General features: G+C 36.7%; 1 protein-coding gene across 2 annotated transcripts in view; it reads left to right on the top strand.

Moving 5' to 3' along the window:
- Positions 1 to 11379: 11379 nt before the first annotated feature.
- yki (Transcriptional coactivator yki) overlaps positions 11380 to 16188 on the top strand; it is a 96524-nt gene continuing 91715 nt past the window's right edge. Inside the window, exons 1-2 of one of the 2 annotated variants that reach the window (XM_067287155.1) lie at positions 11380 to 11479; positions 12084 to 12711. In XM_067287155.1, coding sequence (XP_067143256.1) covers positions 12248 to 12711 — 464 coding nt within the window. In that variant the 5' untranslated portion in view covers positions 11380 to 11479; positions 12084 to 12247. The remainder of the gene's footprint in view (positions 11480 to 12083; positions 12712 to 16188) is intronic. The other variant, XM_067287156.1, reaches the window with a different exon arrangement.

The raw sequence follows: 16188 nt of genomic DNA, 5'->3' as shown, positions 1-16188 counted from the left end.
TAAACATTTGGTTTGATTGTTTCCATCCCCAGTATGTCTTCTTTGTCTTTGCTTTTCCCGTGTTTTTATGGGATCAGCATTCTCATCTTTAATCTGTCTTCAATTCTCTCTCTATCCAGGGCGTCCTCTCTCCCAAATCCTCTGTTACCTTGTCTCTATCTCAGTTTCGGTCTTCTCCGCTTCCTCCTATCACTTCCAACTTCCCAATCCTCTTTCCAACACAGTCCTCACTTCTCTTTACATGTCCAACCATCTTAATCTATTTTCCTGTATCTTCTTATTTATAGGATTTGCTTTGCTGTTCCTCTTATATAATCATTCCTAATTCTGTCCGTCACTGCCCACTAGTAGTCAAGCGGTTCCGTTCCCTACACACTGCTAGTTCGGTTGTGGACGGGCTGGCCACGTGGAGTTTTCCGGGTTTTCTACACGTCTTTAACACATGAATAGGGACAGTTTACCCTTAAAAAAAGACCTCCCGGAAGGCATGGCCCAAGTGTTGCATTGCCATAACTAGAGTTTCTCATTTCCCGGTTTTTTGCTTATCTCGGGATTCCGGGGAAAAAGTGAACTGTTTCCCAGGTAAAATTAATTACAGGTATTTTTAAAATGAAAAATAATTAAATCATTCGATTTTATTTTATAAGTAATTTAATTATACTTTCTATTTGCAAAATTTCCTCATCTTTAACACAACATAAGAAAAAAGTGAAATTTTAAGAAATTTGCGGGATTTCCTGGATTAAAAAACAGCCGGGATCCCGTTGGAGAAACCATAGCCATAACAAAACAAACAAACTGTCTGTCACACAACACAGCCATCTCAGCATTCTCATCTCCGCTATCTCCATTTTCTTTTCCTGGGCTCTTGTAATTGCCTATGTCTTAGCACTGTACATCACTGGAGGTCTTACCACAGTTTTGTGTAATTTCTTTTTCATTTTGCAGCTTATTATTACACAGCATCTCTCTCATCTTTCTCCAGTTCACTCTGAACTCTATACTGGATTTATGCACTCATTCCTCCATCACTTGCTACATATGATCTAAGATACTTAAATTTGGAAGCTGTTAACTTTTTACCCTGGATTTGTATACAACTCTCATCCCCTCCACCAGCTGTCATATATACTGTCTGCTTTACTGATCTTCATGATCTTCTGCTTCTCTACCTTATCTTAGAATATTTCACACAGCACAATGTTTAGGGGCCGGATGGCCGAGCGGTCAAGGTGGCAGTCTACTGCTCTGGGAGACCCGCAATCAATTCCGGACGGGTCGAAAAATACGCAGGAATTTTTTGGATATGTCGGGTCCGCCCCTCACCACCTGGCCGCCTTATTGTGGGCTTGCTATAAGAGGCCCTCTTAGCGCCCACAGGGCGGAAAGAGCAAAAAGAACAATGTCATCCGCAAACGGCATAATCCACTGTGGTTGTTCGGAAGGAGATCTTTGTGGGTTCGCGAGTAGCGGTTACAAATAACGACGCAGAGATAAAAATTCACACAATGAATATTCCTTTTTATTTCCTCCGAACGCGGTTCTTTTAATACACGGATCCCAACTCGACAGAATTTCTCTTCTATATCTTTGCAGGTGAGTGAGTCGCCTCCTATTATTTTTACAGGTGATTCCACACGCGCGCGTAACAAAGAACAAACGAATAAACTTAATGACTAACTTAAAACGAAACTTACATCTAGCTTAAAATAATAATGAAAAGAAAAGGATACACTTAGGAAAGCAAGGGAACGATAGGAAAGAAAGTAGTAAGTACCCGGGTCCAAGTTGTCTGATCGATGTCCTTAACGATTCTCGTACCTCTTTCTCCCTCTTTCTCTAATAAACGAGCGGTTCTATGTCTGGATTCTCTCTCTCTTAGTGTCCTATGGATCTTCGTATCTCTTTCTCTCCCTGGTCTTTTCAGGTTCTCTGCCTCTTGGCTGCGGTCTTCTCTCTTTCACCCTCTTTCGGGTCTGGAGCGATGCGTCCAACGTCTGTCTTCCTCGAGGTCCAATCCAAAAGTGACTACTGTCCACTGTTACGCTGCTTTGGGCTTATACTTCCTTTGTCTATCTCCCCAAATTCGGGAAAGTATTAATCTTCTCCCTCTTTGTTTAACTGATGATTCTTGGAAAGGGTAATACTTTCCCTCAAGCGGTGACAGTTTACGTATGAATTGCTGAGACAAAGGAAAGGAAGTAAGAAAGTAGAAACGAAGGAAGAAGAAAGGAAGTAAGAAAGTAGAAACGAAGGAGGAAGAAAGAAAGAAAAAAAAAAAAATATATATATATATATATATATATATATATATAATTAGAACTTACGAACTATAAAACAAAAAAAAAAAAACACAATATGGCTGACAGCCACACCACAGTGCCTTGCTCTTCGCATCTTCCACTAATACATCCATCACCAAATCGAAACGGGTTTAGGGATGAGCCCTGATGCGGTCCTACTCTCACAGTAAATCCCTCTATCATACCTATACCACTCTTTACTTGAGTCATTGCTCCCTTATACATTTTCTTTACAAGTCTTACTTACTTTTCTGGTATTTCCCTTATTCTCATACATCTCTATACCTCCCATCTAGGCACCCTGTCGTACGCTTACTCTAGGTCTATGAATACCATGTGAAGGTCTTCCAGCCTCCACTTTTCCATCAGCCGCTTTAAAGCAAAGATCGCATCTGTTGTTCCGCTTCTCGGCATGAAACCAAACTGTTCCTCACCTGTAGCTGTCTCGTACCTTAACTTTCCTTCCACAATTCTCTCCCAGATCTTCATTGAGTGCGATATCAATTTAATTCCTCTGTAATTCCCATATTCCTGACATCTTTTCCTCTATAAATTGGCACCAAAATATTTTTCTTTACTCATTTGGTATCTGCTCTTACTGCCACAGTTTTTTCATAAGATCCCATACAATATAAACATACTTCAGCTGGGATCTGATCAGCTTCTGTTGCTTTCCCATTTTTCATTTTTCTAAGTGCCCTTTCCACCTCCTTCTTGCTGATATCTGCCACCACTCCATTTGACTCTCAATCCTCGCATAGTACTGTACTCTTGAATTTTTTCATTCAGTTGCTTCCTATCAGTATCAGTACATGTTTTAAAATCTCTTTTCTGTGTGGACACTAAGAATGCCTCTTTCCACAGCCATTATGGGTTCGGCCAGACACATAATGGAGACAACCGGGTGGCGAGGAACAAGGCCCGACATATCCGGGATAGACATCCATGAAAAATTCATGGGAAGTCGACTCGCCCTGATTCGATCATGGACCGCCAGAGTGGAAGATTGATGCCTTAATCGCCTCGATCATCCGGTATTCGATACAAATAATTGTTATAACAGTATTTATTTAGTTTAATTAAGGCAGAGTTCTCTATCACACCGACTCATATTGACCAACCCATGGGAATCAAAGCATGCCCGGTGGACAAAACAGTCGATCTGGAACCCACGGGTAGTTTCGTATCAAAGTTCAATTCAGTTTAATCCTGTAAAGTAAGCAAACAATATTGGAAAGAGTTAAGACAATTTCATAAATTCAAAAAGTAAATTACTATTTTTCAAAAATCTTAAATGTGATAAAAAATTGAAGCAGTTCGGTCGAATGCTTGCGTTAGTTCTACATAAGATAATAAAATTTATTAAATAACTATTAACTATTTAGTTAATGGTCCTGCCTTTTGTCCCAGGCAGGTCGGTCGGAGTCCAACAAACGGAGATTATTATATTAATAACGACAATAATAGATTTAAAACTTTATTTATTGAATTTCCTTATAAGCTACGTTTTGTGTAAAAATTCTATTATCTTGTAAAAGTTTCCGTAATTGTTGACAAAGCAGTTCTTACTTGATGTTGCTCAAGTCTGGAATTACGATCTTCAAGCGTGTCAACTGCTCTTTTACATTTGAATTTACTTGATCAATATTGCATTGTTTTTCTCAAGCATTTTCTTCGACATCGATACTTATTCGATTATTACTATTAACATATCAATAATAACAATAAAAATAAAAATAAATTTTACAATGTGTTATGAAGTACCGCCATCTGTTGAGAAAGAAACACAAAAAATGAAATCACAAACCAACAAACATTTGTTATTATATTATTAATAATAACAAAATAAGTTAATATGCTCTTTTCTTCTTTTCTCTTGTGTTCTTTTCATTCTTTTCCTCGGGGAGAAAAATGTGATCCTCTGTCATTTTAGTATTATTTCCACATTTTTAAGAAAGTTGAAACGTGATAAAGTAGAACCCAATGAAATGTATTAAAAAATATAATAGCGAGAATTTTTCTTCGTTGAAACAATCTAGTTTTTCGGATTCCTAAATAGTGCATGCTTATAAGTGACAAGAGGGTAAGCGAGTAAAGCAATGATGGAGTTAGTTTCATGAAACGAACTGTACCATTGCTTTACTCGCTTTTTTTTTTTTTTAATTTTTAATTCTGCCCAGTGGAGACTAAGAAGGTCTTTTCTTATCAAGCCCATTATGGACTCAGCCAGATCTACAATGGAATAGGGCCCGACATATTCAAACGGTTCATCCCCGAAAAATTCCTGAAATGTAGCTATCCATTCGGATCGATTCCAGGTCCATCAGAGAGATAGTCTGCCAACTTAACTACTCGACCATCCAGCCAATTTGGTTTATTTGCTTAGTTGCTTGTCACTTAGAAGCATCCAATATCAAAAAATGAATACAGTAATTTAAAAAATAACATTAAGAATAATTTGTTTCGGTAATCCATTTCAAAATATTTTCTTAACATATATTAAACCGTCAGATTATAGTAGGCCTAAGGAAACACCTAGAAACTAAGACTCGATTTCATATTCGAGCAGTCTGCATCATCGCTATCTCTCCAGTAACCTTGGCCTATAGAAATAGATGGTCAGCAACAAAGAAATTTTCAATGCAATCTAAAATTTATCACAATTGAAATAAATATTTAGAGAATTATTATGAATTAACTGCAAATAAACATTTTTATTATATACTGTATGTACTGAAGATGGTTTACTGATAACATTAAACTTTCGAATCTTGATAAGATATAAGATGTAACAATATCATGTGACGGAAATGACCATATATTCCTCCATTCGTGAGAATTATTTCTGTCGCCGAAATTGCGATATTGATATTTAATTTCTGAAATTTCATAAGAGATAAGTTGCAAAAGAAAGATTTTAGTGTGGACTCAAAGAAATTGAACCCGCTTGTGATCCGTGATCTGTTTCAGTGTTTGAACCAAAGGGCATAGTGCAAATGGAATTGACATATCTATAGTGACAGAAAGCCCCCCGTAAACTTTCCAGATCAATTCTTAGAATTATCGTTAATCTTTTGAGTCTTATCTTTAGAACCTAAAAGGAAAGTTATGCTGTTGCATTAAAACTTGAAGTTTAAAAGTTTAAACTCGAATCTCGTATCTGAGTTACGCGGGTTTCAAAATAGTGTATTTTGCTTTTTCAATTGACACAAATAATTTAATAAATTTATTATTTTTAAAGATTTAAAAACGTTAAAAAAATATCGTTACAAGGAAAAACTTGAAACAAAAAATGAACGTCATAAAAAATTTTTCATCTTTTAAAAAGATTACTTAAAAATCTAAAACCTAGTTTTGTGAAAAAATATACGTTTTATTCTTTTATTGGAAAGATAAAAATACAAAATTATTTTATTTTACAATTTGCATCACTCTTGTTTTAATTTTCATAGATCAAAACATTAACAAGAAACTGTTAATATTTGAATAAATAGCATTACACTATAATTATTCATTATTTCTAATGGATGTTTCATATAACAATTTTTTGATGTACTGCTTATTCATATAATTATGCTGCATTGAAAATTGTTACACAGAACTATCTACTTAGTGTACATCTTTTAAATTTAAAATCTTTTTCAATATTGTATGTACTGTAGATAAACATATTTATGATGGCATGCTTCATTTTTCTCTTTTAAAAAATGACTTTTACTATTCAAATATTCAAAATTATACTTATTAATTGACATATTGCTCGTGGAAAACTATATTAACCGAAACTATAACTTTAAAGTTTTTCATACATTTCGGGATTAAAATCATATAATAAATCATTTATTCAGAGCAGATAATACTCCGGATGAATAATTTGCATATATCCAAAATAGTCGTAAGAAGTAATAGTCAAATTGAACTAGAATAATACGTAAGTTACCGTTATTGGGTTTAACATTTTAAAATATATATATATATATACGTGTGTATATTTATAAACTTGCTATTAAAATAAAACTAATTATTATTTTAAAAGATGAAAAAAATTATTGTCGTTTACAGCGAAATAGAGTTTGAAAATCAGCAAAATATTTTCAAATGTGTGTCTGCGATTCTCCTTTCAGACAACCAACTTATTGCTGATCTTATGGAGGGGAAGTGACAATAGCATCGCAAACCCGCGAGGTGAAAGTTAGAGGGTCCTTCTAGGAAGTTCAGACAGAAAGATCCAATCATTTTCTATATATATTGTGGGACACAAAAGTTTTACCATTCCTCAAATACTACTTGAGTAAAAATTTAGAAAATAATTATTGCTGTATTGTTAAATATATATATTTCTTTGTAAGTCTAATTGAATTAATTCCTCAATATCAGTATTATAATTTTTTTGCTGTTGTTGACTGTAGCTTATAAATATTGATTTACATTTCTATAATATAATCTTTATTTGGAGATGATTTAATTGTACGATCGCATTTTAAAATCTAATAATATTATTCATTACTATTTTTTATTATATGTTTTAATTAAAAATTATTATCAAATTTTATTATATTAATGAATTGTATAGTTTAGTATAGTGAGTTTGTATTTCTTTTATCATATGATTATAAATCTTTTAATTGCTATACTATAATGAATTAACATATAATAAAATGTGAATTATTATTAAAAAATTAGCCATTCATTATTAGTAGATTTTCTCAAGATATATTAATTACCTTTCTTTATATTACCTTAATATATTTTTAATTAAATGTTAAATTTTGGATATGTTTCATTTATATGTTCTATTAAAATATTGTTTTTATTTAACGTTTTACCTTAAAATGATTCTGTAAAATCGAAAAGTAGTAGCAACTTTTAAGAGTTTTTAATAGTGAAAATGAGTTTTGTGGCCTTCTCTTTGCGTATTAATATGTGTAAAATATTATAATATGCCCTTGAAAGAGAGGGATCGGGACCAGTAAAACCACCCTTTTTAAGCTCCTTGACCTGATAACAGTTCTAACCCGGATTAACATCGGGGATGAAAATGGGTTCCTTAATGGAATAAGCAAAAAAAAAAAAAAAAAAACTGCCAAATTCTTATTATCGAATGAAGTTTGTTGCCTAATTAAGTTTTAATTGTTTTATTTGAAAGCATCATTTACGATAATTATCTGTTGGAATTCAGCATGCAATATTCTATTTAATGATCATGCAACACAGATACGTTCTCGTCGAATATTAAAAAGAAGAAAAAACTTTTATGCGGAAAACTATAATAGTTAGTAACCTCATAGTCCAAATCCAATAGAAATGAACCAAACGGGACATAACTGTGTCAAATGACGCCCAATAAGTGAACTGGAAACGTTTATTTTATTCAACTATATGCAATAGGGCTTAACTTATATGCCGCTTTTCACTCTATAATCCATACTATTGAATCCTCCCAATAAAATTAATATAAAAATAATAATAATATAAATATATGGTCATTGAATGCTGTATTTCACCTACGATATAATTTTAACAATAATTATTTAATATAAAGAAAGTCTTACATTTATATTTTTATATACACTTTTAATTATTAAACTTATTCTTAATTAAATAATAAACGTCTTATTATACAGTATTTTGTTAATTATAGCCAGATAATTGTTTAGCAGACAAATCTTATATATTTAAGATACGCTGGGGGTCTAACTAAGCTTTAAGTAAAAATTAGTTTCTATTTATATAAGTAAAGGGCAAATATCGTTTCTATAAATGGAGTGCCATCCTTCCCAACCATTTTTACAAAAAATAAGAAAATAGATCCATCGTACAAATTTACTACTTTCATTTATATTTTAGTTTTATGTAATTATTAAATAATTGGTTTTTTTTATTTGGTGTCGGCTTAATTAGAATTTTAAATGCCAGAATAAAACGTGGAAAAATGAAAGATGCTGTCATTGGAGAAGTGAAGGTAAAAGATCAGAGAACAATATCTGCTTCTCAGTGTTACATTTCTCGTTCATAAAGCACACGGCGAGTTACGAGAATTGTTAAACAATAGTTTAGCATGTAAATTGGTCAATGTGCGAAGTCTGTCATTTTTAAAATCTCTACAAGTTTTATAAATAATAATTTAGTTTACAAGGTTCAAAGAAAACAAATTCGACATTTGTGTTCCAGAGAATATTTTCTCAGCATTTAAATAAATAAATAAATATGTAAATAATTATATCTTTGTAAAAAGTATAGTGTATACTACAGAGTTAGAATTCGATGTGTAACTTACATTTAAATTTTGAAATAATATAATAGTTGCTCTCTGAAATATATTACAATATATAAAGCTTATACACTTAGGCTATTAATATTGTAATAATATACATGTGTATGTATATATGTTTTATTAGTAATACTAGAAAAATGATCATTTCGTTTTATGTTTCAAATAAAATTACAGATGAGGAAACTATTCTACGAAAATGTTGGAAGCATAGTAACTTTTAAAGACGCCAAATCACTCTTCTAATCCGTGTCATGTTTGCGTCAATTCTAATTGATTCATCAATGAAAAACAAAATGGATATTTTAACAAATCGTTATTGGTTACAACTATCTTATTACTGTTATATATATATATATATTACTTTATATGGTAATGACATAAAATTTCTGCAAGTTAATACAATGGAAATTTATTAAACACGTGCTGTTTAATAATTATGAATAAACAAAAATTTTCGATTCACGGATTCACTTTATAATTACATTCAGTTTGTTTCGAACCACAATACTCAAGCCCATTTTCATTTGTAGGCTTGTAGCGTTAAGAATGGAGATCCAAGTCTATATGTATACATACAGTATTTTTAATTATTAGATCAATTAAAATATAATTTATTTTTTTGGGGGGAATAAAATATTAAGTTATTGTTATATTATATAAAAATCAGATTTTAGTAATATGACTCGTGCCAACAATTTTCTATGGTTGTTTTCTCTCGTTCATTTGTAGATAGCCTAATCTTTTAGTCTATCAGTGAGGACTATTAAGATTAATCTGATATAATTTCTGTAGACCTAAGTAGTAATGAAGATATGTGGAAAGTTTTATCGGATAAAGTACCAGTAGACGACTATTTAGATATTGCTCAAGGGCAGAGTGCATCCAGATCAACTCTGGGTTGATTTAACCCGAGTTAAATTAATGACTTAACACTGTGCGACAAAATCGAAATAGTTTCTGGTAATTCAAATTTTCTATCTCTGCATTTCAATTTTGAAATTTAATAATCACCAGGCCTACTTAAAAAAAGTAAGTAAGTAAACCAAAACCGCTACTTCGTCTTAAAAATATGTAGAGTATTTATTATTTAAAATGTTGTTCGAATGCTTCATACTCTTTAAAATTAAATTGCTTTCTCCTTCAAAAAAAATCGGAAACACGAAACGAGAACGAAACGATCGTAATCTATCGGAACAAAAAAATACAATAGCCTGTTTGCGGACTAAACTCTCACAATCCCACATAAACTTTTTAATCTTGTGTCCCTACAATGAACTTAAACTATTACTTTTACTTTTTTCTAATTGCATTTTATTTTTACTTTTTAAAAATACTTCTAAAAACAGTACAGTGTTGTCATCTATGTATTAAATAGGAAAATAAAAATCATTTCATTCATTTATAATAAGGAAAAATACAATATGTATAGAAAAACAATTAAACCCTCCGGCGCAAAATATCAACTTACAGAACAAATCTTAATATTTTGATGGGGAAGACTAAAAATTGATGGAAGAATATCTGGATCAAATTATTTCCATTTCTTCATTTTGTTTTTAAATTTAAAGTTTTCATGGTATAAATATAGAATACTTATTCAAATCGAAAATAAATATTCGTGGACTTTTTTTAATATATCAAAATAATTTATTAAATAATCCTCCGTAGTAAGAGTGATTCTCAGATTTACCCTTCATAAAAACTTTGTAGTACGGGGATCGATCCGTAAATTTTCAAATGTTCATTAAAAGAGATGGTTGTAGTAGTACGCCGACCTTCGGGGCCACAGCTAGTGTATTCGACGCCTCAGGCGACACAAATTTCCTACGCCCCACATCCCCTCGTCCGGGGAAGCCAAGAGGAAAATCGAGTAGAATTATAAGCGTATATTCGTAAATTTAAAACTAAGACAACATAAAGTTTGGTGAACTACAAGTTTTCCTGTCCATTTTTTTTTTAAATACAAATATATCGTTCGAACAGCCGTCTCTTTTTAATTCGATCCAGTCGATCTCGTAAGGGGTCTAAATATATTTATAATAGCGCATACAACTACACAAAATTTTAAAATCTATTCATAGGTACAGTACATTGATAAACTTAGATGCAAATCGTATTGTTAATAAATTGATTAGTAACGATGACCCATTTTAGGACCGGGAGCAAAACAAAGTAAAATATCATCTGAATGATTAGGACTTTTTGTCATTTGAATAGTCTAACGTTTCTGTTTATAAATATGTACTGTACACTTCAGATTTGATTTCTTCACAGAGACTAGCGAGCTTTACAGAATTTTCATTCTAGATGAAAACTGCGTGTAGAAAATCTACCGTTTCTCTACAATTTTATTTATTTTCAAATTTAATGTAACTTACAAGCATATTAAAATATAATCAAATCCGTTGATAAGTAAGTAAAATACATTCTTGATTCATTACAATTATTTTATTAATCATCAAATAGCAGATTAACTAAAAGTTTCAGATCTGGAAACATTTTTTTTTGTGTGTGTGAAATGTTTTTACTGTTTACAGACAGCAGCTAAATTGTTGGATATCCGTAATACAATTAACAACGAAAACACTAGGAAACAGTAGCAGGGATTAACGTAATACAGTATATAAAATCGCGAAACAATTGCGAGTGAGGCAACTGTCATCCGGTAATGTGACGATAAACCTTAGCGAATAATTTGTACAAAATGATTTTTTTTTTCATCGAATTTGACGCCGCAAAAGTCCGATACGGATATAAGTTGTAATGTTTCTAGATTGCGTATTGTTGGAACATAAAGAGTCGGATATCGATACGAATAAAGGATGTTTTCATTCTTGCGAGATGCATTAGCCAGAGGCTGAAATGTTAAAGAGGGGTTGCCTTAGTCGGGTCCCGCATCCAGGTAGGTCCATTATCTCTATTCTGATCACAAAACAAGCGAAGGTATTTACGAAGAAAACTGTCTGAAAGTATCTGACATCCTTTATCTCGTTTCGGATTGATCTGTCGATTTCCATTCGATCGCTTTCGGTGGTAATGGCTTGGGGGAGATCGATCTGTACTCAATACATCGGTTCTTCTGTCTCGATTTGTACGAAAACGTTATTGACAAGTTAGCCTTATAATGGAAACGAGCGATTGTCGTGCATTTAACTTATTAAACATAGTAAAGCCTACAGGCTATATCAATTCGAATTCGAGCGAGATGAGTGGGCGCGGTTGCGCGTCGGTGCCGAATCTCGTATTATTTACTTTACTCGGTTTATCATTTTCGAGATTTTCACAATTCTTGTTTTTTTCCACGGTTTTAAGAGTTGTCGAGAAGTATCGAGAAGTTGAAAGGATTGTTGGCATCTATTAGTAACTATCCGCTCATTAGAATCTTTAATATTGCCGTTTCTCGTTAATTATTAGAGTAAGAATTAAATTTTAAGGCGTAACGAATAGAAATATACGTAGATAAGATATAGTTTTGGAAAATTTATTTAGTTTTGTGTTACTTTCAGGGGGATTATTTGTCATGGCGGAGGCGTCGAAAGTCATTCGTACAAGTGTGACGTTCCGAGTTGGCACACGCTTCATTCGTCGTGAGACCTGTAAGGTGTAGGTCGTTGTGAGTGGTGTTTCTATACAACATCGAGACTCATTCACCGTCAATCTAAGTATCAAGATGTCCCAGCAGCGGGATGTCATCGAACAAAAAGGAAACCAGATCGTCCGCATCAACAGCGACAGCAAAACGGATCTGGACGATCTGTTCAAGGCGGTGATGCAGCCTAAAGACAGTCAAGTACCGCAGAGTGTACCCATGAGAATGCGCAATTTACCTCCGTCTTTCTTCAAACAGCCGGACAGGGGATCGAAATCGGCGTCTCACAGTAGAGAATCTAGCACGGATGCCACATATTCTGGACCTCCTCCCCCTACGCAACAACAACAGCGAGGTTTGACTATCAACCACCCCAGAGCTAACAGTTCTCCGGCCACTCTTCAGCAGACCTATACCGCCAACAGACAAACGACGTCGCCCACCCAGCACCTCAGACAGCAAAGTTTTGAGATTTCCGACGATGTCCCTCTCCCTTCTGGCTGGGAAATGGCGAAAACGCCTTCCGGACAAAGATACTTCCTCAAGTAAGTACCAACACCGAATTCGAAAACTTAAGTCGTACGCGGCAAAATCGTCTATTTCCTCCGCAAACGGTACTCCCAGCAAAACATGTCAAAAGGTGGATATAGGGTCAAATTACTAGTTTGGCCCTAACCGTAGCGACGTCATATACCATTCGGAAATCATGTTACCTACGCTCGTGACATTTATTATTTAAAGCAACTTCTACTTGCAGTTTAAGAAACATTCCCCCTTTCTATCCACTCGACTTTCTTCGACGTCACTTCTTTATCGAACTTTTTAACTTCGGATCATCATCCAAATATTTGCCACTACTGTAAAAACTACGCAGACGTGAGTGACTTGCGGACATTTTTTTTAAAGTCTGGAGACACCGTAGAAACGTAATTAAATTATATATATATGTTAACACGAAGGAATACTTTTTTAAATAGAAATTTAGTTCTTTCGAATGTAATAAAAGTCAAGGCGCTACTCTACAGAATGGCTTTCGGTTCATCTTCATAAATCCGATAAGGCCTCGACGTTAATGCAATTGTTGATAATTTATCTCGAATTCTGTAACACTATTACGACAAAGGGCTATAAACCGCCGTGACTTCATTTTATCATTAAAGGATGTTAGTTCTGATAAAAAAAAATTATGTCCCGCACGCCGTATTTTTTCGTTCTTGTACTTCCTTTTTTTTACGACTTTAAATACGGTAATTTGTACGTTTATTCGACGGACCGAAATAATTAATGGTAATTAATTACTGATAGTAGAAACTCGTTGATTTATCGTAGGATCCCGCAAACTAATTTGCGCGACGTACGAAACGATCGTCGCATCGACGTCATCCCGGTAATAGCCTTTTATTTCCAAGCCCAGCAGGGATATACACCTGTTTGGCGTATGACTAGAGTTGTAAAGCATCATCCGAGCGATTAAAGAATGACTCAAATGACGAAAAAAACCTTAGACGACGTCATCCAATCGGAAATGACACTTGCAAAAGTTTTTTATTTTTTGTTCTTTCGATATCTGTGCATTTCGAATTTCGACCGAGGAAAAATATATTTTGGGATCTGTTATTTTCGTTCGTCGTATCCCGAAGCCGTGTGTAAGAAGTGTGCAAATTGCCCCCTGGCACCGGTTAGCGATAAGTAGGCTTTGTCAACATGGGGCGGGTTTTTCTTTTATTTTGTCAACAAGACGGTGCAGTTGAGGGCGGGCACCCCTCCGTCCACGTTCCGGATACGTCGACGGTATTTTGTTAGGGCGTCCGAATATATATCGGTCTCACCCCGAGGTAAATCACCGTCCGTTTGGTTCCTTTTTCTCCTTCCTTCTATTTTCGGCCGGTTGCACGTGCACGGCTCTTGGCAACGACTCGAGCCCGTCCCCAGGCAAACAACAATACTATCGAAACTGTTAATAAATCTCATTGGACGGGTTCCGTCGGCTTTACGTGACCGAAGCGAAAGTTTATAAAACAACACCTGCTGGCCCCACCGCCGGCTCTTCCCCGGGCATTCGGGCACTACCTTCGACCTTTCGGTCCCCGCGGCTTCCATTGACCTCCTTCCTTTGTCTGGCTGCTTATCCCCCGCCCCGGCTCCGGCTCCCAGACCTTTCAAGGACTCCGGACCGTCGCATTACCCGCAGCGGTGGGGTAGCGTCGGAGGGGCAGATCCACGCCTTTTAGGCCTGGTGTTGATCGCCGACGCTGGGTTTACGATCGAAATCGGAGTCGGACCGGGCGACGTCATTCGGCCAGTTTCCGATCGACCGAAGCTTCCTGCCTCTCTTCGCGCTCCCGCACGCGTTGCCACCTGCCGATCGGTCACCCGCGCGATATTTATGGCGGGCGATGATTTGTCCTATATTTCCGGGGGGAAGGAGCGATTACGGGAAACTCGACCGGATCTGGGATTTTTTGGCACCGGCGGACCCGGCCGATGCGTCGGGCGGCAGTGCCCGCCCCATCCGCGGTCCGACGCTTTAGGGTGCCAGAATCGTTGGGTCGACGATGGTGGCCGTGACGTCACCGATTCGTGACGGAACTCGTATTCACGCTTGGCCACGTATTCGAACTTCTTTCCGAACCGGTCGTCGTGCCGAGTAATTACCGCCTTTCCATCCGGGCAGCCGCAGCGTCTTCCGAAGGACGCCCGAAGACCTACGGACCCCTTCCGTCTGCGGATCGGAGAAAGATCTCTTTTCTCCCCTCTCCGAATTTTCGATGTTTCGAAAAAGTCGCCACCCCCGGAGTTAAATTTAGCTTCCCAGTCGTCTCCGTTCTAGCGTTGGGTGTCGTACTTGGTGACACATCCATTGTACATTAGGCGAAACGACAGACATTGGCAACGTACAAGGCCGACTGGCGCCTTCTGGCTCGCTATCGCTCTATATATAAACGCTCCTGGTTACATCAGTCTGTACCGATTCACCTAGTACACGTGCAAACTTTTGTTCCGTGCGGAGAACTCGTTTTTGGTCGGGAAATCCCCCGCTTTCACCCGGTTGGGGAACCTTCCATTGTATGCTCTCTCCGTTCCTTCAAGGTTACCGCTCGGACGCCATTATCGACTTACTGTGTGGTCCCCGGATCCGGCTTTTCCTAGAAAGATCCCTGTATTTGCCGAATTTTCTTGGCTTTCGGCCGAAAGAGAAAGCTCGGACGAGGATTGTGTTTCCTCCCCCCGCATTACCCACGGTCCGAGGCGTGGGAAGACGAAAAAGTAGCAGCTTTAACGGGGTACAGGGTGCGGAGGAGCCGGCATCCGGGATTTTACCTCGGTTATTTACGGTGGTTAGGTGGGCAAGACGACGCGACCCTGGATGTATTTTCAGCGGAATGGGTCCTTCCTGGCGTTAATGAAGTATCCGCGCTTCGGCCCCGTTTTATTTTTAGTCTGGCGACTGTTTGTTGGTTACGGCTATATATAGAGGCGCAGATCGTCTCTCTACTCCGCTCTTCCACGTCCGGAAGTGGGCGTCGGATGAACGAAACGAGAAAAGTCAGACTCCTCCCTATCTCTTCGTCATCGACCCATCTACCCTTTCATTCATTCGGTTCTCCATTCATTTCCCCGTTCTTAGATCACACGGAAATAATTAGACCCGCTTGGAAGCCACGAATGGATAGGGAAGGGCTGCCTCCGTTTAGCTCCGAGTTACCACGTCCACCCTCCTTTTCGATTGGCGTGGAATGCGAATTCCGTCCGTTCCAGTTAGCTCGTCTACCCGATTGTCGGGGATCCACCAATAACTGGAAGTCCAAGGTCACACAACCCACCGTCTAGACCGGGCATTCCTCTCCTCGCGCCGCGTCCCACTGCAATACAATTGCGTTGTTCATCGCCACTTTCTCTTTCGGCCCATTTTCGGGCTATCCGAGTGTTTGTACGTAAAGACGGCGCCCGAGGGTGAGAACGAGCGAAAAAAGAAAAAAAAGCCGTCTTCAGACAGGATCGGCTTGGCCTAAAAGCGGGGC

Source organism: Centruroides vittatus, unplaced genomic scaffold (genome assembly GCF_030686945.1).
Source record: "Centruroides vittatus isolate TY-2023 unplaced genomic scaffold, ASM3068694v2 scaffold_435, whole genome shotgun sequence".
NCBI lineage: Eukaryota > Metazoa > Arthropoda > Arachnida > Scorpiones > Buthidae > Centruroides > Centruroides vittatus.
The sequence above is the reverse complement of the archived record's forward strand: the minus strand, read 5'-3'. Positions and strand labels throughout refer to the sequence as shown.